Source organism: Pseudozyma hubeiensis (genome assembly GCF_000403515.1).
Source record: "Pseudozyma hubeiensis SY62 DNA, scaffold: PHS38, whole genome shotgun sequence".
In the NCBI taxonomy this organism is placed as follows: domain Eukaryota; kingdom Fungi; phylum Basidiomycota; class Ustilaginomycetes; order Ustilaginales; family Ustilaginaceae; genus Pseudozyma; species Pseudozyma hubeiensis.
The window spans coordinates 685,081-710,699 of NW_012133820.1; the positions used below are offsets into that span (position 1 = coordinate 685,081).

Here is a 25,619-nt window from a genome sequence, read left to right on the forward strand (position 1 = left end):
CTCTCAGCAGTAGATTGAGGTTCTCGAATCCGTTGATTGTGTGTGTGTGGTGGTTGCATCGGGTGATTGCCGCAATTGAACCAGGGTGCGCTGCCTGCGAAGAAGCAAAGACGCTCTCAGTGTGCTGCCTGTGCCAAGCGATCCGAGATGCTCGGTCTCTTTGCAGCCAACGCAGCGCTCGACGGCGAAACATCGCCACCCTCCTCCTTCTCCCCCGCCTCGGTCGTACTAGCCGTCACAACGTCCGTATCCACCTTGGGCGTAGTCGACGAATCCACGCCATCCACCTTCTTCTCCTCTTCCTTCTCCTCCCCTGCTTGCTCCTCCTCCTCCTTCTTACCTTCCCCCTTCACCGCACCCTTCACCTTGTCCCCCGCCGTAGGCCCATGCACACCATACTCTACGACCTCTAACAGCACCGCCCTCCTGACCCACTTTCTCCTCCTCGTATACCTCCCCATGCCGCTCTTCCTGCTCATCTTGTCCCACGCGTTGTCGCCGTACTGCCAACCCTCTGCATCCACATCCCACTCCTCCTCGCCTCCCTCGCCCCCAACCCTGTGCGCTGTAGTGCCGACATCTCCCACCTCTTCCTCCTCCTTTCCACTCGTCCTCGCACGGATCCGGCTCAACGCATCACCCAGATACCCCTGCTTCGCTGCCGCCACCGCCTCCTTGTCCCCCAACGCGCTGGCGCTCTTGATCGCGGCTTCCTTAGCACTCCCCTTGTACACGGCCGAGCTCGGGTAGTAGCCACGGCTGGATACGCCGGCGATCGACCACTCCGGATCCACCCACTGCCACTTGATCGTCCTCCGGGTGAAAGCTTTCGGGTCGGCAGCGGTCGGTGCTGGCGTCAGCATGATCTTGGTCGCCGGCAGACTGAACGACGCGGGCGGCGAAACAGGATTGTTCGCTTCGTCCGACCATGAAGGTCTTTCCTGCGGCAAAAGCGCTGCCGTCCAGTCCAACCCTACCCACCATCGTTGATTCTCGAAAATGGAAAACTCGTATACGACATCTTCGTGTCGAACCACCTTGTCCTCCTTCCCATCTGTTTTCCCTTTCACCTTGACCCCCGTGTCGACCTTACCCTTACCAGCAGAGAGCAACTCGGATCCATCTTCATGATACAACCCGTGCGCCCACTCATCATCCAAGTTGCCCTTGCCGTACGCATCCCTCGCCGAAAATTGTCCACTGAGCAACCTGCCCGTTCCACGAACAACGCGTCGGATCGTAGCGCTCTTCCACACGGCTTGACGGAACAGACTGCACCAGGGTGAGCACCAGGTGAGAGCGAGCGTTCCGACAAAGCAGACCAGACTGCGCACGGTGAGTGCTCCGATCGGGTAAGGTGGGAGCAGGGTGAGGTTGAATTCGGTCCACTGCTCCCAACGCACGCGAGAAGCGAGGTTTGCGAGGTGGGCATAGACGACTGGCACCGGTGTTTTGGCGACGAATCCGGAGAGATGGTCGTAGTGCGCGTAGAGAGGTGCTGCTTTGGTATGGAAAGCGGCGACGTGGTCTGGACCGATGAGCTTGAGAATCTGATGGTAGACGTAGACATCCCACCTGACAATCGCTGCCACAATGCCACTCGCCGAGACGGGAAGCACCAGACTAGGGAACCCACTCTCCCTCAACGGCAGGAAAGCCAACAACCACAACGGCCAGGTCAACAGCACGAACGCCGCCACCGCCTTTGTACTCATCGGACTCGGATCCCACGAGACGAGCTGCACCGCCGGCACCAGCACATTCCTCCTCAACGACGAGAAGAAGTCCGCCAGCTCGCTCAACTCGAGCAAGGTCGCATTGAGCGAAGCTGCCGACACCACATCGTGCTTCTCGATGATCTTCGCCGGAGTGTGCTTGCGAGGACTGGCAAAGGAAAGCTGTCTCCTGATACCTGCGTAGGCGATCCAGCCGAGAACGAGGGTTTGAGGAGCATACCGCAAAAGCTCGTATCCAAAAGCGCACATCAGCCAGAAGGAGACGAGCAGCAGAACGGACGACGACGTGGAGTTCTTGCCGCCAGTCCACGTGGCGAGGCGGATGAAGCGGTGGAAGGCATGGATGGCGGGTGCCAGCGCCGCGGCCAGTCGCACGACGGGGCTGGGGACGCGCTCGAGGATCTCGGAGGAGGAGAGCGGTTCAAAGCTAGCGGAGAGCGAAGTGGCGGTGGAGTAGGCCGTGGATGGAACGCGAGAAGAGTTGGTCACCAGGGATGGGGGTGCTGGTGAGGCGGTGTTGGTGTCCTTTTCCTTTTTGATCGGTGTCGCGACCGGGGTGGTTGTGGATGTCGACGACATGATTGGGCCAGGATTTCGGATCGCCTTGGATGTTCTAGGCAGGCCTGTCTGCGTCAGAAGCGACGATCAAGGAGAGGTGACCTCGTCGGTGATGTTCGAAATGAGATCAGAGCGAGGGAGAAAGGTGACTGATGGTTGCTGATGGTCGGACAGAGAAAGAGAGAAAAAGAGAAGAGAGAGTGGAATGCGGGGCCAAGCTGCGGACTGCATGTGATGTCAGTCGCCAGTCGGTGCATTCCAAGCGGCGAAAGACCGCTTTCACGCACGAGCAGCTTCTGCTCAAATTGGATGGCCAAATCAGTTGCGTCGGACAACAGGTGTGGCATCGAGTGATGTAACACTTGAACTAAAAGCCTCTCCATGCGAAAATCGCATTCAGCGTGCAAGACAGCTGTATACCGCGAGTGGGCCACCTGATGCTGATTCATCTAAATCGCACCAAAGCCAGCCACCTCTGCTGCGGCGCCTCCATCATTCATCATTCAAAGAGCCTGGCTGATTCATCGGCTGGCTTGAGCAGCTATGCAGAGGTAGCGAGGGTGCTCAGCTGGCTAGAGAGAGGGAGGTGGCAAGCCGGGCGAGCAATGTGCAGCAAGAGCCAAGTTATATAAACCTTCCCTTCCCAAGTAAAAATGATCCCCCTCCTTTTCCTTAGGGTCCGATGTGCCGGGCGAGGAGGGTCAAATTCCCTCGAAAAGGTGAACCTCCTTTTCGGACGTTCGCTAAAGCATAGCATCCGCCAACGTGAACAAGCAAGGCCCTTCCATCTTTCTTCCTGTCCCTCGCATTCTTCCACGCAAGTTGCCGGGCACAGCGGATCAAGATGGCGGCACCGCTGATGTTCCAGAGCCTCGGCACACGCATAGCCGTCCTGACTTGCTTCTGGGTCGCATTGCTGGCGAGCATCCCTTCTTGGCTTCGGCTGACCACGATCCAACGGTTGCCGCTACCTACAAAACAGGTGGAAGCGCTTCACTATCCAGACGATTGCCCGGTCGCTTTTCAATCTAGTCTTACAGTGTCGGTCGATCCAACGATAATATCAGAAGATGGAGGCCAGGAGGAAGGGGAGAAGGACGCTCAAGCATCGTTCTTGAAGCAAGTGGAGCAGCTTGTGCAGCAGAGTCTCGAGATCAAGGCGGGACTACCCGCGGCCGCCAGTCTCGAGTGCACGAGATGGAAGGTCGACGTCCATGCGACGAGCTCTGCAGGATCACTGCCACCGTTGGATCTCGAGACAGGGGCATATGCGGTACGAGTCGCCAGCGAGACATCGTCAGATGACGCCGACGCACATCAATCCGGTGTTCCCACCGTCTACCTTCCCAACCCTACCGACGAACCGGCATCGCTTCCACTCGTACCAGACACCGTTAGCGCTGCTGTTATCGCCGAGCTTCTCCATCTACGAGGCGACAAACCACCTTCCACCGCCGCAGACGACACCTCCGCGTCCACCATCTCAGACACGCAACACGACCCTCGCGTCATCCAGTACAGCAAGCACGTACGTCTGGTGTTCAGCATCATGAACCAGGACGTCACCGACGGCAGTGCATACGACAGTCAACTTGTCCATGATCTGGCGAGCGCCAACGCTTCGACGAGCAACCCCATCACACGGCTGACGAGCGAGCTGAGCGGGCTGCACGACTTTCATGTCGAGACGCAGGTTCAGTGGTTTGCACCGCTGCAATTTCAACCTACCAGGGAGATCTTGGAGGAGGTGGTGGAGATCGATGTGGAGGAAGAGGTGATGGTCGATCAAGAGGTGGAAGAGGTGGTGGAGGTAGAGGTTGACAATGAAGATCCAGCCGAGGGTGAGGTTGCATCGGCTTCGACCATCGAAGCAGACGCGGAGGCTTCCGAGGTGGAACGAGAACTCCCTTCCGCACCGTCAACAGGTCGTCGAAAGAAGACCATCAAACAGACGCAGAAACGAACGATCCAAGTCCCACGCATTCAACACACGCGCAAGCAGAAGCGCACACCGCTACCGCCACGAAACGTCGTCGAATGGGACGACTTGAAGGTCTTTGTCAACTCACAGGAATGGAGTCTCACCTCCACCGTCCCACCATCATCTTCCTCTTCACAACGCAATCACACCGTCGATGGTCGACCATACGACATTCTTTCGCAGACGCACGATCTGCACTTTTTGCTTTACATTCCGAGCAAATCCAATACGCCACTGTTCATCCGTGATATCGTCAAAGGTGGGGTGGAGGAGGCAGGTGGATGGTTGATACCTCAATGGGGAGGTGTTGTGATTCTGAACGCTGAAGACGATCCGGCGGAAGAGAATGGATTGATATCTCACCATCAGGGAGCAGGTGGTGGTGGTGGGGGGAAGGTGATCGAGTTGTCAGAGGCAAAAGTCGTCGGAGCAATGACGCTCTTCTCTCGTCAACTTGAAATCCTTCTCGGCCTCTCCGACATCCCAACTTCACCCCTACAACGCAACATTCGACTATCAACGCTCCAACAACGACGAACGCTCGAATTAGCCAGAGAAACCACCTCGACGCTCACCGCCATCACCCGTCTAGTCGATCGCATCGAAAACCTAGGTGTAGGTCCCCCCGTCAAATCCGACGTCCAATCTTCCCTCGACATCATCCAATCCCTCGCTGCTGCCCAAAACGAAACCCAAAGTCTAAGCGAGTTGTTCGAGAGGACGAGGGAAGCTCATGCGTTGAGCAATAGGGCCTTCTTCAACCCGGATATGTTGGGTCTGCTGTATTTTCCAGACGAGCACAAGTATGCCGTTTACACCCCGCTGTTCGCGCCCCTGTTGGTACCGTTGATCGTAACCACAGTCAAGCTGCTCAAGGAGCTGGCGGAGACAAGAGCAGGCAAAAAGAGTAGGATGAGGTCGAGAAGGACTTCGACGAGAAACTCACTCTGATCAAAACACCACATCTATCTGTACAACAGCACCTGTCCTTCTCACTCAAATACAACATTGATAGATCCCTTTCCTTAATGAAAGATCCGCCAACCTAGCCCAACTCAATCATACTCCTCCAACCCCTCATCCTCCTCCTCCTCCTTTTCCACCACCTCCGCATCACTCGCATCCTCATCATCACTCCCCTTCTTCCCCTTCGCAATCAGCGCCTCGTACTCGGCATCGTACTCATAATCGTCATCCTGCATCCTGCGTTTCGACACCACCAGCCCGCGAACGGGCGCCTTCGGTGCTCCGCGATGGTTCAACAGCGAAGGGATGTTGTGCTTGCGTGTCAAACCGGGCCGTCTCGCCGCACCAGTTGAGAGGAGCGTGGTGAGCGGTTTGCCGAAGAACGAGCGTGGGGATGCGCTGGTGGTGGGAGACGAGGCATGGAGGGTGGGGGACGAAGTGCCGGAAGTTGCGATTCGCTTGATCGCCACCGTGGTCGGTGCGGAGCGAGGTGTAGAGGTCGAAGTGAGGGCAGGGGAAGAGGTTGATAATGAAGCTTTGGAAATGGTTGGAGAGGCGGATGGTTTGGCAGGAGGTGCAGAGTTGACTGCTTCTTCTTCTTCTGCTTCTTCTCCATCTGCCTCAGCAATCTTCTGACCTGAGCTTCTGGACGCCTCGTCAGCCTGAGCGGCGACATCTTCGACAGTCTCGCCTTCGTCCTTCTTCTCCTCTGCCTCTTCCTCCTCTTCACCGTCTCGATCAAGATCGAAGGTTTTGCGCTGCTTCTTCTTGCCCTTTCCTGCGCTCTTTTGGGGCTTGTCTTCAGCGGCCTCTTTCGCTTGCTTCTTCTTCGGCGAAGGAACGCTCCTACGCGTCGAACGACGCGGCGAAGTCGGCGCTGGCGGTGTCAAGATGTCGTTGTCGCGCTCCGACTCGCCCTCGTCCGAGACTCGAGCATCATCCTTTATCTTGTCCCGACGCGAGGATCTTTCCGGCTGTGTTTTCTTTCCTCTCGTCGTCCGACTTGTTGCCGCCTCTTCCTCGCTGTCACTGATCGCCGTGATAAGCTTGCTCGTTTTCGCCTTCTTACGATCCCGCGCAGCGAAACCGATGTCGTCGTCTGTCAAGTCTTCGTCGTCTTCTGCAGCGTGTTTTGACCCGAGTTCCCGCTTCGATTTGCTGGATGAGCTAGGCCCAGGTTTGGCGCCTTCGACAGCTTCTTCGTCATCATCCGAAAAGTCTCTGGATCTTCGCTTGTCTCTCGCATTTTGAGCAGTCAAAGAGTCCTTCGCTGCTACCTTGGACTTGGTGGTTGATTCCTTCTGCCTCTTTGACGAAAGTGGTCGTCCTTCAAGATCGCAATTCGGACCATAGCTCACCTCCTTCCTGGCATTGCGTGTAGGACGTCGACGGGCGAGTGTCGCCTCTTGTGCGGCTAGGGCGGCTGCGTAGGCGGCGTCGTCATCTTCAACGGCTGTCGGAGCATCTTGCTCGGCCGAGTCGAAAGCATCTGATCCGCCACTGCGCGACGTGTCGCTCTGCTGCTTCTTCTTGTTCTTCTTGGTAGAGCCAGGTGTCTGCCGCGGTGGCCTGGAAGATGGAGAGGCGGCCGGGATCTGGACGTATACAGAAGACGAAGACTCTTGATCAATGTTTGCAGCGAACGCTCTCTTGCCAGACCGGACTGGTGAAGACGGAAGGGAGAGCGGCTGTGAGGCCTGGGCAGAATCCGAGTGGCCGATTTGCTCGTCGTCGTCCTCCGGATCGCTGTTGGCTACGTATGCTTCCACTGGGTCGACTGAATATGCAGCAATGGCAGACTTTCCGGTTCCACGTCCGCCAGAAGAAGCTTCGACTACGACATTGGCTGCTGACGACGGCCTTAGGGGTGAAGAGCGCACGCGCGTGGGAGAAGTAGCATGGCTGGTTGGCGGCGACGATACCAGATTGATCTCCGTAGTGGGTGCAGTAGGCACGAGCGCCGAGCTATCCGCGTGCATTGTGACTGCGGAGGAGGCAGCTGATGGCGGCCATGTAGCAGCGCCTTGATTCGCATCCAATGTAGAAGAAGAGTTGGCGCCGTTGTGGGCGATTCGAGGAGCGGACAACGGTAGGAGGGTGTGATCGCCTGGAGCCGTGGTGGACATATCGTATGCAAGCGCCAATGTTCCGAGACGAGAGCTGCGGCGAGCAAGAAGATCCAAGAAAGATGATGGTGATGATGAGGATGATGGCAGGTGTGAGCAAGCTGAGTTTGTTGCAAAAGTGTTACTTTTCGCGTGTGCGTTTCGCCACTCCACATTTGAGTCGCGGGCGCGTTGCTCAGCTCTTCGATGTCGTGACTTAACATGCTTATCATTTTCGCTCGGTGTCCCACGGCTAATTCGGCATCACATGCACACTAGCCTAGGTGGCCGATCGAGCCCTTGATTATCTTTTGACTGCAACCATCAACTTTACTGCCAGACCATCGTCCGTCACGGCTGAATCGGGACGCCTATCGATCGCAGTCGGTGCTCACGCAACCTAGACAGCAGGGACCCCGGCTGCTTGAGCGTCAAGGTTCAGCATTGCGATCCTCCTCGACCTCCCATACGCAACACACCTGGCGGAATAGCGTTGAAAAGACGCTGAGCAGGCTCAATAAGAGAAGCTCGTTCAGATCAGAACCTTGATACTCCGATATCTCTGGCCTTCTCGCAGTCGTGTTGCTCCTTGGACTACCTAAACGGTCCGGGCGGCTAGACAGACTCTTATCTCGGACCAAAGCTGGCTCGAGGGCTCGGAGCGCAAGTCAAGTGATCAAGGGTATGGACCTATTGACTTGCTCGAACTTCGTTGTGTCGCTCTGATCTCGACAAGCAACATATGGCAACACGATTTCTTCAGCGAGCGACGATCATAGACGAGCAATCGCCAGCCTCAGTGCGCCAGACTCTATAGTTGCCTTTATCGGAGACAGACCGACACGAGTGCGCTGGCGCAGTAACGACGTCGGCGCGCTTCCGACCGCTCGAGCTGTAGCCATGGTCAGCTGGATAGGTGCCGTCGATAGGCAGACCGTATCTGACCTCACCGGCACCTTGTCATTCTGCATCTGGTTGTTCGCTCAATCACCTCAGCTCTACGAAAACTATCGCCGCGGCTCAGTCGAGGGCCTCTCCGCCGTCTTTCTCACGCAATGGATGCTCGGCGATGCTACCAACCTCATCGGAAGCGTTCTCACCCAGCAACTGCCTTTCCAGATCGCTGTCGCAACCTATTTCTGCTGCATAGATGTCTGCATCATGGTGCAGTTCGTCTACTACTGGAGCAAAGCTCGCAAAGAGCGAGCTCGTCTCCTCAAGAACAGATCCCGCCAGCGATCCAGCAGTCTCACCTCACCGTACCCTCCCAATCCCTATTCGGTGCTGTCCGAGACCAGCGAGCTGCTTGGAAGCAGATCAAGTCGGCACAATTCGTTCCTCCGCAGCACGAGCAGGCGTCGCGTCAACCTCTCGCACTCGCAACAGCTCACGCATCCGAATCGACACGCAGCACAGCATGCACATCCCCATAAAGATCCACATGCTCCATTGGAACCCCGTGCTTCGACAGATACGCCTGCCGATGCGCCACAAATCGATCGTCGGCCTCAGCGGCCACGCTACGAATCGTCACGATCCAGGTCACGGCACGCACCTCCCATCAGCAGAAACGGCTCAAGCGACACCGTTTCAGGAGCTGCGAGTGGCTCCGTCGCCAATTACCGCGCGCTCTCTGACGCTGCCCTGTCGGTAGCTCAGTTGGCTCAAGAGGCAGCAAGACGGAGAGAAGCCATGCTGCATCAAGTGCATGGAGCAGACGAAGATTACTTTTCGCATCGAAGATCGCACTCGTATCGCAGCAAGTCTCGCGCGTCTTCCTCGCCCAATCATTCCCTACCTCCTTCGCGGACGCGATCAAGAGTCAACAGCAACGAAGTCGATCTACAGCGGGATCTCAAGACTGACCTGACCGCCTCAACGCAGTCTTTGAAGGCCGCAGGCGAAACTGCGCCATCTGCTGCTCGTAGATCGCGAGCCACCAGATCCATGAGCTCTCGTAGGAAAGCGGCTGCAGGCAATGTCGACTTTGTCCCCTCGGCGTTGAGCCCGACCAGGGAAAGCAAGGACATCGACGAATCTGACGCGGCAGCAACAGTATCAAGGCCAGCAGAAGACGATGGAGAGACCGAACCCGAATCGGTCTCTGAAGCCGAGTCTGCATCGCGGGACGAGGCAGCAGAGGCTGAGAATCTCATGAACAGCATCGACAGCTTGGAGAGCGTCGGAACGGCTTCGAGCAGCGCATCCGCAGAGCCTAGAGGACGCGATATGATGCGCACAGCGACTCGCATCGACACGGCCCCTCCCTCCGGCGCAGTGACACCCGTCATTGCAGGTGATGCACGTCGTGATGCGTGTTCACCCTTCTCTGGACACTCTTCCTCGGATGGAACGGCCAGGCATGCTTCGCCCCACTCGAAATCACGAGATGTCACGGATCGAATGTCCCAATCACTTCACCAGCTGGGCTCGCATGAAACGACAGCCGTTCCACAAGACTCCGACGAAGAGATTACTGACAAATATACCGCGCTGAACCCGGCAAAGACACGGAAGCGGCGGACGCACGATTCGACACGAGAGTCTTCACCCGCAGCACCCCTGCACCGCTCGATCGACACTTTGGTCAAGGATGGAGGTAGGAAGCGCAGCATGGTGCGCAGTTCTTCTTCGCGATCGCACTCGAAACGCATGGCTTCTAGTGGGTTGATTGGGCCGTCTTCGTCCACCGGAAAGAAACGTACCGGGACCAAATCGCCCGCTTCCATGCGTAGGAGTATCGGCATGGTTCTGCTCGGAATCATGATGGTCACGTCGCTACCCTCGTCGACCGTCTCGGCTGCAGCGATACCGGATCCCTCGTCCGGCTCGCTTTCGATGCTATCGCTGTTCGACGGAGGTGCTACCTGGCGTCGCGTGGTCGGACGTATAAGCGCATGGCTGTGCGCGCTGCTCTACATCACCTCGCGCATCCCACAGATCTGGGAAAACCACATCCGACGCTCCGTAGCGGGCCTTTCCATCCTCCTCTTCATAGCCGCTTTCTCGGGAAACCTGCTCTACACGATCAGCGTATTGACCAATCCGTCGGCGCAAGGTGAAGGATCGAGGATGTATCTCCAGGAGAGTTTGCCATTCTTGCTGGGCAGTGGTGGCACATTGATTTTTGATCTCATGATCGTGGGCCAGTGGGCGGCGTGGCGGCACAAAGGCGCTGTTGAGTGACTTGTTCAGCAATGCGATTGGATTCTCAGACAACCTTTTCACAGTCGTGTTTCGCAGTGTGGTGAGATTCCGTCATTTCACATCCTCTCGTCAACCTTGGATCCGCCTTCCTCTGCCTCATCAACATCATCCTCCATGCCCACGCCATCCCCGCTCAACCTGTCCATCCTCGGTAGAGAACCAAACCCACTCCTAGGGGAAGTGGGACTTTCGGCATCCTCCCGGTTCTTATCCCAGATGCGATCGCTGCTGCGCAACCCGACGCGGCTGAGGCTCATCCCTATACCGTGGGCGTACTGACGGTGCTGCTTGTGGGAACCGATGCCCATGGCTGCAAGGCCGGGGGTGAGGGATTGACCGTTGATGATGACGTCTGGGATGTTGCGTGTGGGGAGGTTGAGTGTGGCTGATTTTGACCGTTGACCTGGTTGCAGCGTTGGGCGGTCAGTGGACGTGTCGAGCGAGAGGTCGGGGTTAGAGCTGATGCTCTTCTCTGCCTCGTCTTCCTCTTCCTCCTCCGTCATGGTGTCGAGCTTCGTCGGCGTCGAGCTGATCGGTGCGGATGCGGCACGCAGCAACCTCGGAGGCGTCTGCTGCTCCCCACCCTGCCCTTGCTTCCCTTCCTCCAAAATCCCCGCTTCATCCACCGCCAACCTCAACGCCCCTCCACTCGGATCGATACTCGCCAAGAACCGCAGCAGATCGTGACACGTCGACCAGTCCTCCTTCTGCACGGCAAGCTTGAGCAGCTGAATCGTGTGCGCGATCGACACTTCCAATGGTTCGAGATTGTGCAGCACCAACAGATACATGCCCGCTGTGCGCAGCTGATCCGCCTGGATGCATTTGTGGAACAAGACGCGAGGTGCACCAACCACGTCGAAGAGGTAGGCCCAGCGTGCAACTTCGGTCTTGCGTGCACACCGGACGACGACTTCGAGCGCTTCGGGGAAGTGGTCCAGGAACTCGACGACGAGCGGGAGGACGGCGCGAGGTGTGGGCGACGGCGATCTCGAACCGCGCCGACATGGTGGCTCGAGGTGGGTGCCGTTCTGCAATCCGCTGGTGTCTGGGTTGTCCTCGTCTTGACGGCCAGCCGCGTTTTGGTGACCATCATCGTCCTCTTCAGCCACGTCAGCCAAGAGCGAGCTCGGACTCCTCTCTTTCTGCAAAACGCTGCCCGACCCTCTCCTAGCATACAGTGCATCTCCCAGCCCCGCATCAGCTTCGTCCTCCAGCACCGCGTGCAGCAGAATCTCGAGAGCATGGGCAAAGTACACCAAATCTTGATACGACGCCGCAAAGAACACGGCTTCCTCGATAAGACCCTTCTCAAGGTAGTTACGCAGCACCTGATGCAGGAACAGGTGCGTATTGGTCGTAGTACGCCAGAGGGCAAAGTCCAATGATCGACGCAGCGAGGCTTCCGATTCGACACCCAGCACGATGCCCTTCTCCAGCAGAACGCACAGCGGGTAGAAGTCGAGCGGCATGGAAACCGAAGACTCGATCGTCTTGTATTCCGGCGCCAGATCTTGCTCGTCATCATCGTCGTCATCCGTTCGGAACGACTCGTCCGGGTCAGACGACGGTATACGCAGCGCATCGAGCCACAGCTTGATGCCGCTTCCGTCGTAGCCCCAGAGCGAATTCTCGAGCGTCCCGATGCCCTGCAGATGCGTCCAGTAATATTCAATCTTGTCCGAGAGGATCTGCATGTCGTAGGCGACCTCGTCGTCGTCATCGTCGCCATCATGCACCGTATACGACACATCCTGTTCATCAAAGTCTTGAAGCGGATTTTGCGAAAACTCTGCCCGACTGCCGCCGCTCACCTTGCGTGGCCTGAGCAAGACCAACTTGCCGTCTATCAAGAAGATAATGGTGGCGACAGCCAGATCATCCATCGGATCGCCAAAGCGCTGTTGACTCTCGGGAATCATCCAGCTCATCCCACGCACCCTCGCAGGCTCGCCGACAATCCCCTCGAACGTGATGGATCCGCACAGGCGCAGCCGTATGCGATCCTGCGAGAGATCGATGAGAAAGTGGTAGAACGTGTTGTCGGCCGTGTAGACCAGCAGGCTGTTGTCGAAGAGCGATGTGAGGATGACGGGGCTAGGAAGCACCTGCAGATCGAGCAGGTGGGACGAGTCGAGGTCTGTATCACGCGAGTAGAGACGAAGCTGATACTCTCCGCCGGAATCGCAAGCGGCGATGAGGACGTGTTGGAACCACTGCATACCACCGCGCACCACGAACGACTGCTCCTGCGCAACGCTCTTATGGAGCTTCCATCGACCCGAGGTGCTCGAATAGTGCGCAAGACCTCGACGACCTGCGACAGCGATCAAGTTGCCATCGGCGCTGATGGCCGCGTACCGAACGGGCCAATTGGCTGCGAGATACGATTGTGGAATCTTGATGTGTTGCCAGACGTCACTCTCTGGTGTGATGGCGGTGAGATCGGTTTGGTCGGCACCACGATAGACGTGCAAGCTGTCGTCGGTCTGGTAGAAGGCGAACCGGGTGTTGTCTGGCGAATGCTGTCCAGCGACCGCCGACTTGGAGAACGGCAGCACGAAGAGCTGGCTGTTGGGCCGCAAAGGCGTGAGGTCTTTCTTGGCGAGCGCAAGGATGAAGAGCTCCGTGTTGCCTGGTGCCCAGAAAAGGTCGCGGCATCCGAACATGAAAGAATCGGAAAAGTTCTTAGACGCCAATTCCCAGTCCTCTCGTAGCGTACAGGCCATAAGCTTGCCGTACGTGGACCAGGTCGACATGCCCTTCTCCCAGCCAACTGCAAGCGCATAGCCGTCACTCGTCCACGAAACAGAACGCACAGGGCCGGTTGTGAGGTAGCTTGCCGTTGACTTGAGCGCCTGTCGCACAGATAGGGTATGTGAATGGAGTGGCGTACGACCTGGCGCTCGATAAGTGTAGACAGCGACCGTACCGTCAGCCAGACCTAGAGCGATCAAGCTGAACTTGGCGTTGATAGATACGCTGATGGCGTGCTGCTCCGCTGGCAAAGCCGCGACTGCTGGCTTCCCTGAATCGTCGCCATTTGGAACCCCAGATCTTGCCGAATCTCCATCAACGTACCCATTGACCGGGGGTGTGCCTTCGGGCTGTGCATCTGACGGGCCCTCGCCATCTTTAGTGCCTGGTATCGAGTCTTGCTGGTGCGTGTGCGTTGATTCTGGGTGTGTCTCCGGCGCTGCGACGCGTGTTGCATTGGACGATTGGCGTCTGCGTTGTTTTGGCGCGCCGTGGAAACCGCGACCGGTCCAGGGAGTTGTGCCGCTGGCCAACAGGTCCAAATTGGCAACATAGGCTCGACCATCGGAGGTGAGCCAGACAAAGACGTCCATTGGGCGAGAGTAGGTCACATAAGTGATCTGCACTCGAGATTGTTCCGTGCTGGACTCTGGGCCCTCGTGCGTCTCACCGACGAACCAGTCCAGCTGGTCTGTCAATGTGGTGCGAGTGCGAACCAAGGGGTCGTTGAAGTCGGGTGGTGGTGCGTCCGCGTCGTCATTGGGCCATCGGATACACTGAATCGCGGGGGGCGACGTAGTGCTGACAAGCATGTGCGTTTCTGTTGACGCGGCAAAGCGCAACCCCGCGTCGATGCGGAGAACGAGGCGAAAGCGAAGCTCACATGCCTCTCCAGCGAGACCGCCAAGGCCCAAGTCGCCAGCAGCGGCACTTTCCCCTGCGCCTGGAGAGAAGGAGCTGCGCAGTGCATTCGGATTGGGTGCAAGGAGCTCTCCCGATTGCGAACGAGCACCGGAGCCGGAAGGTGGGATGTAGCTGTAGATCGAGGAGCCCTGATGACGGTAGACGATGTTGTAGAGCAGGAGGAAGTTGGAATCGGTCTGTACCAGCAATGCCTTTCCATCCGGACGCCATTCGATGCGGGTGTTGTTGCCGTAGTCGGCGATACTTTGTGGAGTGCGAACGAGAGCAGCAACGACCTGAGCGGGACGCGAGGACCAAATCGAGATGGTGGAGGTGCTGAGCGCAGCCCACATCATACCGTTGCGGGAGCGGGCGATCTGTATGGTCTGATCCTCAGCATCATCATCTCTACCAGCCCCCTGATTTGCAAGCTGCTGCGCTGCATCTTTGTCAAAGCGGAGGAAGGTGGTTGGTCGATGCAGCCCCGAAGGCGAAAGGTGGATCCTTTCTGCGCAGGCGGTGGGCCAATACATGATGGCGGAAGGGGCGACCGCCGCCGAGCTTGCGCGAGGTTCGGATTCTTCTTGTTGTGGTCAACTCGAAGCGGAGCAGAAAGTCGGACAGCACCTGTGCTTCACGTGAAACTATGCTTCGGAGCGTCCGAAGGCACAGCGGCCTGAATGCGGTGAGGCCGGAAGAAGCATCCGATGTGACTGCGTCGTACCAGAGCGAGAGCGTGTGAGCAATTGCGCGGCACCTTCGACGTTTTCAAGAAGGCCCCTGTCGATAAGTGAAAGGGAGAGAGAAGTAAAGACCAGTCACTGTTCGTATGGACGGCTTCACCCGGCCAAGCATGGAGGAGGCAGGACCCTGTCGGAAGTCGGCTAGAGCAACCGTGCGAAATCCAAACCCGGCCTGTGCGTGAAGTCGTGTCTCGAATCTAACATAGATCGAAAATTCCCGACAGATACCCTTCATCGTCTTGGTCACTCATACAACCATACCTGATGCCGAGCAGACGTAGCACTCAGGGCAGCGCTTGGTCCGGCTGAAAGCAAAGCTCATATGGTACCACTCAACGTTTTCGCCGATAGCTGAAGGGTATATTCATCGCATCACTGATCTCCCTAAAACAAAGACACTGCATCGATCCCCCAACTCCTCCTCACCTGCACCGTAGCCAACAACTCCTTGATCATCTCTTCCAACAATATCGTGTTGTCCAGCACGCTCGAAAGCGTCGCCTTCCCTGTCCCCCGGTTTCCATTCGTCTTCGCCGACGGCCTCCAATCTTCTCCTCCCGTCGCAATCTGGGTCTTGACGATGACAGCGGCCGTTTCGCGGAAGTGTTCGGCGTACGGGTTGATCGTCGATGCTGACACCTTTCGGTCTACGCCAGGTCTGCTCTCGGGAGTGCTGTCCTGTGTTGGGAAGGTTTTGCCGAGATGAGAGGGTGTACGAGCAGGACGACCTCCGAACAGTCGGGCTAGAGCGCTGCTGCGTCCGATCGAACCTGTGTCTGCCGAAGTTGCTGGTAGAGTTGCAGGCGCGGAAGCTGGAGGTGAGAGCGCTGGGAGCGACGGACGATTGTCTTCTACAACGCCAAATTCACGTTCGGCCGCTCGAATCCGTTCGCTGCTCTGGGGCCGACCAGTTGAGCCGTTGGCTTGCTTGGGAAAGGGGGGTAGTGTCAAGCACGCCCTTAAAGACTCGGTCTCTTCCGAGTCCTCCTCATCATCTCCGGCAGGCTCGGCTACCCTGAGAGCGGCGGAGAGATCGTCCGTGAGCACAAGACTCCTCCTCCTCTCCGTCAGGTATCGATCAAACTCGGGCATACAGGCTCGATATGCATCTACTTGCTCCACCAATCCTTGTAGGAGCTGCACCAGCCCAGGTTCTTCTCCGTCCGTCTCGTTGGCGTTCGCATGGATCAGCCACCCATCCAGACTCATTATCGGCGAGGAAGCCAATGCAGAAAGGACTCCACTCGCCGCGAGGTTGACTTCAACAGGCTGCGAGAAGAAGCTGGCGAGACACGCAAACAGCTGCTGGATCAAAGGATCGCTTCGGACCAACGGAATCTGACCGCCGCCGATCTCGAGAGCGACAGAAAAGGTGCTATCTCGGCGCAACGCTTGTTCGGCGTCCAGAAGATAGCTGCTTAGCGAACCTTGCAAGGACTCACTGCTGTTGGTGGAGCCGAACGAAGCGACAAGAGAGGACAGTGTGTCGATCGAGTGGAAGTGCGCCTCAATCTTGCTGATATATGAGCTGTCCTCGTGTGTGTCAGGACCTGGACTCTTTGGCAACCACTCGTCCAATGGTGCAGGTGCATTTGTTCGACGTGGGGGCAGCTGCAGCAAACCGCCGCACGCTCGAAAGCCGTGACAGACGACCAGACTTCTGGCCAGCCGCAACGCTGCCACTCTGGTCATCGGGCTCTTTGCATCCTCGAAGCTGTCGAGGATCAAGTCCTTCACACTGTACCGATCCGAATTATCGATGGGCACGTCGATGCTGTAGCCGTACCCGTCTTGGCGGCTCTCGTCAAGGTCGGCTGGGAGGAGAAAGTCGAGTGCCACGTCGGTCAAGATGTGGCCGCTGCGCAGTACGATGACGATCACGTCGAGATAATTGAGTACGGCGGCGGAGCTGCCATCGAAATCACTGCTCTCCATCAGAGATGGATAGACGACGTTGCGGATAAAAGTGTCTCGGATGGCAATGGCGATGGCGCCTGCGAGCTTGCGGACCATCGGGTCGAGAGAAGGTGGAGTCATTGGGCTTGTCGATGGTGCATCGGCGGACTTTTCGTCCACATCATTCGAGATGCTGGCAGCTTCGGTGAGATTCTTAGACGCAACCCAGAGCGAGTCGAGCACGTCCTGACAGAATTCGACAAGATCAACAAGCAGACGCAACTGCGCTTGCAACTCGGCGTCGTCGCTCCTCGTCGCTGTCGATAGCGCATCAGAGACCGCGCTTGCTGCTTCGGAAGCAGAGCTGCTCGCCAGTGTGATCGTAGCGCGATTGTCCTTCGTTGAAGAGGCATCGGCCTCGATCTCAGTCGGGTCGTACCGCGGCACGGTCCGTATGCGTGATGGAAGCAGGCCGTACGCCGCGCCAAGTCCAGCTCCAAGTACGTCTGCAAAGTCGGAATGTGCGATAAAGACGGCCAGCGAGCGACGAATGTCTTCGGTTGGGAAGGATACGCGTTTTGCCGACTTGCGGGCTGGAGCACCGGGTGAAGTGCTCCTTGTTGAGGGGTGGCCGCTCTCGAGCGAGATGAGGAACAAGAGTCCGGCTCGAGAAAGCTCGCCAATTCGACCTTCGCGGTGGACGAACTTGAGCAAATACGAGAAAAGCGGGAATCTGAGTCGACGTTTTGAGGATTTGCGAGTTGCTTGGGCAGTCGATGGCTGGATGGTTTCGGTCGAATCGACGGACCTAGCTGGCGACGGTGGCCGCTCGTCGACGCCAGTATCTTCTGAATGAGGCTGGATATCTCGCTGGTCTTCGCTCACCTGGTTTCGGAGGGTCAGATCGTCGAAAACAGCGCGACTGACAATGATGGAGCCGTCCTTCAAGCTGCGTGCGTCTTGGGGACCATCGAAATCATCGACGGGCTCATCTGTGAAGAAGATCTGCAAGAGGTCGGGTGTGTTGCGGATACGACTGGCAATGTGGCACATGAGGTCGACAAGATCCTCCTCGTACTCGGGATCGTGAGCTGCAGGCAGAGGAGCATCCGGACCGCTCATATCGAACGAGTCGTCGTCGAGCTGATATCGTACGGCATCTTCGTCGAGACAGAGCTGTATCAGCTGAGAGATCGGTTTGTTGGCCGCTTGCCGCGACAAGAACTTTTCGTCTAGCAGGATGATGAGGTCCTTTAGCGCACGGATGGTTTCACCACGGATGCCCTTGGGTCGATCATCGACTGAGAGGTGAACGAGCTCTGTGAGGATATCGTACTTGAGCAAGTACTCCATGCAGGGACCGGTGTGGCCGTCATTACTGCGGTTGCTCTCGAAGACGAGCGCATCGATGATCCGCTGGATTCTGCGCGGAAGATCGGAGCGTGCTACGCCAAAGAAGAGCGCTCTTTCGTCGGGGCTCTCGAGCTCGGCCTGGACCGCAAGCCAGTCGGCATGGAATATATCGACGCTGCCGACGGGATGGAGCGAAGGCTTTTTGCGCAGGCGTGGTGAGCCGGAGATACCAGCTGCCGCTTTGGCGGGAGTGGACACCAAGCCGGAAAGACGGCTCAAGTACTCCATCTCTTAGCCGCAGTGGGCGGTGCGACTCCTCACGACGCCATGAACGAGCTGCTGGGAGGGATGTGCAAATGTGCACGACGGATTGACAAAGTCGATGTGTGGCTAGGAAAGCGTACGTGTGGGCTCGATGTGAAGGATAACTCGATGTCCTCTGGTATTGTCGATGAAGGCCCGGATGACAGGTGACGCTGGTCGGTGTCGAGCACTCAGTGTTGGTTGAAAGTGCGTGGGAGCGGTGCATGTCAAGAGAGTGTTGGTTTGACTCGTAATTAAGATTGCAACATGTTAGACCCATAAAGTGCTGCCCTGCTCTCAAATGCTGACAAATGGTCATTTTGCAACGTCGAGTGGAATTGGCGATTGCGTTCCGGAACAGCCTCGCTCCTGCATTTCGACACCCATCTGTCGACGCCGCATCCTTCACCTTGCACCCTATTGCATTCATACACACAACATGTCGGCCAACGCATTGACGAAAGCATTGCCCAAGGCGCTAAAGGAGGTGCGCCTGCATCTCTGCCAGACCGGTCAGGCTTCCGCTGGAGCAAGGTGAGCTTTTCATAGCAAAACTAGTGACCCGAAAGACCAACGACGACTGACCAGCTTCCCCGACTTTCCCATGCGAATTGCAACTTCATCTTGCAACAAACAAACAGGAAGTTCCTCGAGACCAACTACAAGCCCATCAAGCAGTCCAACCCAGATCTCCCCTTCCTCGTCCGAGAAGCTAGCGGCACCCCCGCCCGCGCCTTTGCCCGCTTCGGTAGGTTGAACACCCACGACTCCTTCAAATAGGATGAAAAACGATACTGACCTTTCTGATGCTGCGTCATTATACCCATCGTGCTGTCTATCGAAACCAACAGAGCGTGGAGTCGAGAAGCGAGTCGAGCTTGACGGTCTGAGCTCGGCTGACGTCGAGAAGAAGTTCGGCGAATTGCTCTCCTCTTCGGCATAGTCGTCAATTTAGAAATCAATTCAGACCTTTCTCCGGCACTACTCGCACGCCGCTTTGCTTCTTTGAGCTGCTTGTGATACTATGCCTATGCCTCATGAGGTGTGCTTCGGACTTCGTAGCAGCACTGAGCGTCAGGAAGCGTCGCAGCTGCCAATCAAGTCCACATCGGGTTGCGAGGTATGGCAAGTGTGAGATCTGGTGCCTCAACGATCATGCGGAGGGTCTACAGTATCTGCTCAGCCTTACCGACACTTGCTGAGTGCGCCGGGTGAGGAAAGGTCGGTCAATCTCCCCATGTAGTCGAGTTGGACCGTCATCGGCAGTGTGGGAACGCTAAGGAGAGCCACTTCCAGATTCGATTTTTCCGCGAGAGTGTTAGCACGTAGATGTGAGTGACGCCTCGCTGCAGCGAGACGAAATCTTAGCTGCCAAATCTGGCTCGAGGCTGCACGAGGTGGAGGTAACTTAGCTTTCATCCAACTTGGTCGGCTGCGTCCCTTCGTCATACAACCATAGCATCCCATCCCTTCGCAGACCTACACTGGATCCACCTCGGAACATAACCTGTTCATCGACCGGATCAGCCAAAATGAAGATTACGTCGCGGCACATTGAAAAGGACGGGTCCGGAAGGATCACCATCGTCCCCGAAGAAGACGAAGACATGTACCACCTCTACAACCTCATCGAGCAAGGCGATCGAGTACGAGCAGCAGCAGTCCGTCGAGTGCAATCCGAATCATCCACCGGATCGATGGAGTCGCATCGGGTGCGTCTCAACCTCACCATCGAGGTGGTAAAAACTACTTTCGATGCGACGGGTTCAAGCGCTCCACCAGATCCATCAGCTGCAGCGGCAGCAGCAGCATCGACATCGTCCACAGCAGCAGAGGAAGAGGTGAGCCGATCAGCAGCGGTCGGTGGCTCGGGTGGAGAAGGTGCGACGTTGCAGGTAGCGGGGAGGGTGGTGGAGGAGAATCCGCACGTGAAGATGGGAGCATACCACACCTTGGATCTCGAAGTGAACCGAGCGCTGACCATCACCAAGGAGAGCTGGGACGCAGTACATCTGGAGCGATTGGGCGAGAGCACGGATGTGAGTCAGCGTGCTGAAGTGGGAGCGGTGGTGCTCGGAGATGGTACGGCGGCGGTGTGTCTGCTGACGGGACACATGACGGTGGTGAGGCAACGCATCGACGTGCCCATCCCACGCAAGCGCAAAGGGCTTCCAGCCACAGCGGCGGACAAGGCAACGGCTCGATTCTACGTCCAGGTGTACAACGCGGTCGTCAAACTGCTCCAGCTCCCGGCTCTGCGACTCATCATCCTGGCGTCACCCGGCTTCACCAGAGATTCGGTGTACGACTTTTTGTTCGAAGAAGCGACACGGCGAGGCGACAAGATCCTGATCGGCAGCGAAGCACGGCGCAAGTTTCTCAAGATCCACTGCAGCTCACCACACGTCCACTCGCTCATGGAAGTGCTACGCAGCCCAGAAGTCAACGCGCAACTCAAAGACACCAAATTTGCCCGAGAGGGCCAGCTGCTGGAACGCTTCATGAAGCAGTTGGCGAGCGACGAGCTGCGAGCATGGTACGGAGAGCAACACGTACTGCTAGCTGCATCACGAGGTGCTGTTGGCGTTCTGCTGATCTCGGACGGTCTATTCCGTGCAGCAGATCCGGCAAGGAGGAAAAAGTTTGTAGAGTTGGTCGAGGATGTGCGGGCGCAGGGAGGCGAGGTGGCCATCTTCAGCTCGATGCACGAGAGCGGACGTCAACTCAATGCTTTGACTGGTATCGCTGCCATCCTGACCTATCCGCTCGATATTGAAGTGGTGGAAGAGGAGGAGGCCGAAGAAGCGAGGAACAAGCAAAAGGAAGCGGCGTGATTGGTATGACACGCATCGTGGCAATGCAATACCATGCAACGTACTCTAGTTGTCACTCATGTCGAGTGCCCTACAACGGTACTGTGTACGTTCCGCCCTGTGCAGCAAGCGCCATCAGCCTGATCAGCCACCTTGTGTGTGAGGAGGGGGCCGTTTGCTGATCTCACAACTCTCCAAAAAATTGGAACAGCACGTGACCATCATTTTCGAATGACCATGGGTTGACCGTGTAACGCGTTTGGAGCAGCGTCAAAAAATGGCGAGACTGTACAGCTCGATGTGCTCGCAGTGTACAGCGAAGATCTGCCCGTGTTGGTCTCGGGCTCGCTTGCATGCAGTCGGCGACACCGACACTGCATCTCGTCCTCGCCTCTTCGATAGTGGACCTGGCATCACCGTCAGACCGAGTTTCAGCGCATCCAGTGTGCACTCAATTGCAGGGTGAGCCAAATGAGGTCGTAGTCGTACTTGATTAATGAGACTTGGCGAGATTTGGAAAGCGGATCGGTGTCGGACATTTGGTGTTGGTTCGATGCCATTGTGCTAGGAGAACGATCAAGTTTGCGATTCCGCGTTCCGCACTTTCACAAGTAATCACACGTCTCGCCCATCACACCCTCATCCCTCTGTATAGTCACATCCACACCTCCAAGCTCACATCGCAGTCGATCCATCCCGCCTTCAGACTTCATATCATTGGCAGACGACAACAACCAAGCAGAAATCCTCTCTAGCAATTCCAGCATCAGCATCACATCCCCACACTTGGACTTTTGACTCACGCCAGCTAATGGGATTGACGCATAAGTTCTCGCACTCAGTTTGAGTGGATTGGCACGGCCGAAGCGCTGTCCCTCCGTCCTCGCGACATTGGCGGTCACGTACGGACACACTTGCACTGCTTCGTGCACACACACACTACACAGAGCAATCTCGCCTCAGGAGCCGGTCTCCTGACGCATAGGATCCAGCACGCCAAAGATGGCAGAGTCCTCGATCAATGTTTGCGTTCGAATTCGTCCCTTCAGCGACAAGGAAGCGTCTCAGCTCGCACCAAATGAAGATCATACACCCTTTCTCGGCGACGGCGGCCTCGCCGGCGGTATCTCTCCAAACAAGTTCTTGTCCTCCGCAGCAGCATCCACGTCCACACTCAAGACTCGCTTCGTCCGGCCGATAGTGAAACCTATGGACCAGAAAGTGCTCGTCTTTGACCCTCCCGACACAAATCCACTCACTCGACTGTACAACAGCAATCCACTGGCTCGCGGTGGCAAGCGAAGCAAAGACGTCAGATATGCTTTCGACCGCGTCTTTGACTCGACCGCATCCCAGACCGATGTGTTCCAAGAGACGTGTAAACCCCTCTTGGATGGCATTCTGAACGGTTACAATGCAACCGTCTTTGCCTACGGTGCTACAGGCTGCGGGAAGACGCACACCATCAGTGGAACACCCGACGACCCAGGTCTCATCTTTCTCACCATGAAGGAGCTCTATGATCGCATTCAGGATGCCCGTGACGACTCGGACGTGCAGATTCGCCTCTCCTACCTCGAGATCTACAACGAAACCATCCGTGATCTGCTCAGCTCTGAGCCTACGCCGCCTGGTGCCGGTCTTGCGCTTCGCGAAGACGCCAACAACCGCATATCCGTCGTCGGCATCACCGAGCTCGTCCCCGAAAGTCCAGAAAGTGTTCTCGAGTCCATTCAGGAAGGCAATCTTCGACGCACCATGAGCCCCACCGAAGCCAATGCCGTCAGCTCTCGCTCTCACGCCGTACTTCAGATCAACGTGACGCAGAAGCCACGCACCGCAAGCATGACCGAACAGACCACCTCGGCTTCGCTCAACATCATCGATCTTGCCGGCTCCGAACGCGCCTCGGCCACTCGCAACAACGGCGCACGCATGAAGGAAGGTGCCAACATCAACAAGTCGCTCCTCGCCCTCGGCAATTGCATCAACGCTCTCTGCCAGTCTGGCGGTGTAGTCAAGCACGTTCCCTACCGCAACTCCAAGCTCACACGTCTGCTCAAATTCTCCCTCGGCGGCAACTGCAAGACCGTCATGGTCGTCTGCATCAGCCCCTCCAGCACACACTACGAGGAAACGCACAATGCGCTCAAGTACGCAAACCAAGCCAAGAACATCCGCACCAAGGTCAGCCGCAACATGATCAATGTCGATCGTCACGTCGCTCAGTACGTTCAAGCAATCCACGAACTCAAGGAGGAGAACGAGCGGCTGCGTGCCAAGCTCGAAGAACGTGGCTCGCTCGAGTCCGCCGCCGAGAAACGCAAACGCGCAGACATGGGACGAGAGATGGACGAAGCCAAGAAGCGTATGCGAGAGAGCACCGACAACGTCACCAGGCTCGTCTCGGAGAAAGCAGGCTTCGAGGCAACCACAGCAGCTGCCGAAACGAAGCTGGTGGAACTGCGTAAGCGCTTGGCGATGGTTGAAGCGGATCTGCATCGATTCAGTAGCAAAGGCGAGGTGCTCCCCTCGGATCTTGAGGGCGAACGCGATGTTCTGAAAAAGATGGTCTTGCTGGAAGAGAAGGCGCTGCACGACGAAGTCACCTGTGCTGGTGTACGAAGCTTGCTCAACAGCCTTCAGATGCAACGCGGCATCATCGTCGCCGCCTCTCACAACCAGAAGTTTGACGCAGAGGCATCCGACACGGTTCAGACGCTAGGCAATGCGATGTTGGCAGAGGTCGAGGCGGAAAAGGCGAAAACGAAATTGAAGGGATTGCTCGATGTGTTGCGACGCTCGACGACCGATGCGACGCAGCTGGTCTCGGTGGCCACAAGGAGCACCATAGCTTTGCGAGAGGTCGCCGGCGAGCTTGAGTACAGATCGACTCACAGCAGCGACACAGGCGCTACAGAGGATGCAGAAGATCTCTCGTCCACCTTGGCACTGCTTGCTTCCCAGCTGCGCAGCATCGCCGGGGAGAACGATAAGGTCTTTGAGACAATGTACGGCGCCAGCCTCCCCACTTTTGCGCCTGCACCAGCAGCTGCTAGCACACACCCGACAGCAAGGCCTGCAAAACCAATCACAAGCTCTGCCCTGCGGCGGTCACGCGCTTCTCTGGCAGTAGGTCCGGCTTCTGGGACCGTTTCCAACCAAGCCGTCCCTGCTGCTTCGAGTCGATCCGTTTCATCTTCTGCTGCTAGCTCCAGTCGCGCTGCCGCCTCGTCCTCCAGCCTGACATCGACAGCGCCAGCACTTGCTCGTTCGACCAGCATGCAAGCCACCAGCTCCCCCTCCACTTCCTCCACGACACCATCATCCAATCGACCGAGCTTCGCCGCTCCAACCTCGTCCTCGTCCGCACGATCACAAACGGCAAGCGATCCAGTGCGCAAGTCCGCTGCTGTACGTCGAGTCAGCTCAGCGGGAGTCACACGCAGGCTCAGCACTGCTCGTTCTACCCGACCAATCGCAGTCCCCTTGCCACCGGTGGAGGAGAAAAAGAAGTTCAGATGGGCAGATGAGGCAGGCGAAGGCGAAATCGATGACAAGGGTCTGGCACACGCCAACGTCGATGGTGCAGGAAGTAGCTCAGGTACGGAATGGGAAGATCTGAGCGACGGAAGGAGCACTCCGGCGCAATTGGTGGCGACCAAGTCGATCCCGAGGTCGTTGTCACTCGGCACAACCTCTTCGAAAGGCCTGAACGGCGCGTCGGAGAAACGATCCGTTTCGAGCGGCGGTGCTAGTACAGCTTTGTCTCCCTTGCGCGAGGAGAAAGCTTTCAGTGCAGGCTCGGCTGACGAAGCCGACATTTCCAACGCCTCGCCCGTAGCCCCGCTGAAAACGTTCCCCTCATCGCGCCCACCGCTTCGCACGACCACCAACACCACCACCAACACCGCGACCGGAGCCCTGTTGAACGGCTCATCGTTCCCCGTTTTCCCAGCAAACGAGACAGGTCTCAACGCAGCTTCGTTCAATGCTAGCGCGGCGGGAGCGGTGCCGGTGAAGAAAGCGTTCCCACGACCGAGCGCGGGCGGACCAGGACCGATCCGTCGAAGGACTCGGACGAGCGTGGCGGTCGTCGCGGGCGCGGGCAACCCTTTGCTCGTCGGAGGTGGGACTGGAGGCATGGGAAGCATGGCGATTCCGGGACAGCTCGGATCGAGCGGTGTGGGCAATCGTGTCAAAGCGAGTCGAGTCAGCGTCGTACCCGGTATGTCCGGTATGAGGAGCGCCAGTGCTGGCTCCTCCCTGTTCAGCTGAAGCTCGTCACACAACCGTAT

General features: G+C 57.2%; 10 protein-coding genes across 10 annotated transcripts; 5 read left to right on the forward strand and 5 right to left on the reverse strand.

Moving 5' to 3' along the window:
• Positions 1-116: 116 nt before the first annotated feature.
• Positions 117-2,315, reverse strand: PHSY_003983 (peroxin 23; the record flags this gene model as incomplete). Its single annotated transcript, XM_012334600.1, has 1 exon — positions 117-2,315. The coding sequence occupies one exon, from the start codon at positions 2,313-2,315 to the stop codon at positions 117-119; it is 2,199 nt and encodes a 732-aa protein (XP_012189990.1).
• Positions 2,316-2,446: 131 nt separating this feature from the next.
• On the forward strand, positions 2,447-3,048 carry PHSY_003984 (hypothetical protein; the record flags this gene model as incomplete). The annotated part of the gene is made up of 2 exons (XM_012334601.1): positions 2,447-2,632; positions 2,971-3,048. The coding sequence occupies 2 exons, from the start codon at positions 2,447-2,449 to the stop codon at positions 3,046-3,048; spliced, it is 264 nt and encodes an 87-aa protein (XP_012189991.1).
• A 90-nt stretch (positions 3,049-3,138) lies between these two features.
• On the forward strand, positions 3,139-5,226 carry PHSY_003985 (hypothetical protein; the record flags this gene model as incomplete). The annotated part of the gene is made up of 1 exon (XM_012334602.1): positions 3,139-5,226. One exon carries the CDS (start codon positions 3,139-3,141, stop codon positions 5,224-5,226), a length of 2,088 nt encoding a protein of 695 aa, XP_012189992.1.
• Positions 5,227-5,330: 104 nt separating this feature from the next.
• PHSY_003986 (hypothetical protein) lies at positions 5,331-7,220 on the reverse strand (the record flags this gene model as incomplete). Its single annotated transcript, XM_012334603.1, has 1 exon — positions 5,331-7,220. One exon carries the CDS (start codon positions 7,218-7,220, stop codon positions 5,331-5,333), a length of 1,890 nt encoding a protein of 629 aa, XP_012189993.1.
• Positions 7,221-8,246: 1,026 nt separating this feature from the next.
• On the forward strand, positions 8,247-10,532 carry PHSY_003987 (pq loop repeat protein; the record flags this gene model as incomplete). The annotated part of the gene is made up of 1 exon (XM_012334604.1): positions 8,247-10,532. One exon carries the CDS (start codon positions 8,247-8,249, stop codon positions 10,530-10,532), a length of 2,286 nt encoding a protein of 761 aa, XP_012189994.1.
• Positions 10,533-10,609: 77 nt separating this feature from the next.
• Positions 10,610-14,746, reverse strand: PHSY_003988 (hypothetical protein; the record flags this gene model as incomplete). The annotated part of the gene is made up of 1 exon (XM_012334605.1): positions 10,610-14,746. The coding sequence occupies one exon, from the start codon at positions 14,744-14,746 to the stop codon at positions 10,610-10,612; it is 4,137 nt and encodes a 1,378-aa protein (XP_012189995.1).
• Positions 14,747-14,847: 101 nt separating this feature from the next.
• On the reverse strand, positions 14,848-15,278 carry PHSY_003989 (hypothetical protein; the record flags this gene model as incomplete). The annotated part of the gene is made up of 2 exons (XM_012334606.1): positions 14,848-14,993; positions 15,218-15,278. The coding sequence occupies 2 exons, from the start codon at positions 15,276-15,278 to the stop codon at positions 14,848-14,850; spliced, it is 207 nt and encodes a 68-aa protein (XP_012189996.1).
• A 62-nt stretch (positions 15,279-15,340) lies between these two features.
• On the reverse strand, positions 15,341-18,493 carry PHSY_003990 (hypothetical protein; the record flags this gene model as incomplete). Its single annotated transcript, XM_012334607.1, has 1 exon — positions 15,341-18,493. The coding sequence occupies one exon, from the start codon at positions 18,491-18,493 to the stop codon at positions 15,341-15,343; it is 3,153 nt and encodes a 1,050-aa protein (XP_012189997.1).
• A 60-nt stretch (positions 18,494-18,553) lies between these two features.
• On the forward strand, positions 18,554-21,342 carry PHSY_003991 (protein DOM34; the record flags this gene model as incomplete). The annotated part of the gene is made up of 2 exons (XM_012334608.1): positions 18,554-18,675; positions 19,986-21,342. 2 exons carry the CDS (start codon positions 18,554-18,556, stop codon positions 21,340-21,342), a joined length of 1,479 nt encoding a protein of 492 aa, XP_012189998.1.
• A 981-nt stretch (positions 21,343-22,323) lies between these two features.
• PHSY_003992 (hypothetical protein) lies at positions 22,324-25,599 on the forward strand (the record flags this gene model as incomplete). Its single annotated transcript, XM_012334609.1, has 1 exon — positions 22,324-25,599. The coding sequence occupies one exon, from the start codon at positions 22,324-22,326 to the stop codon at positions 25,597-25,599; it is 3,276 nt and encodes a 1,091-aa protein (XP_012189999.1).
• Positions 25,600-25,619: the final 20 nt, after the last annotated feature.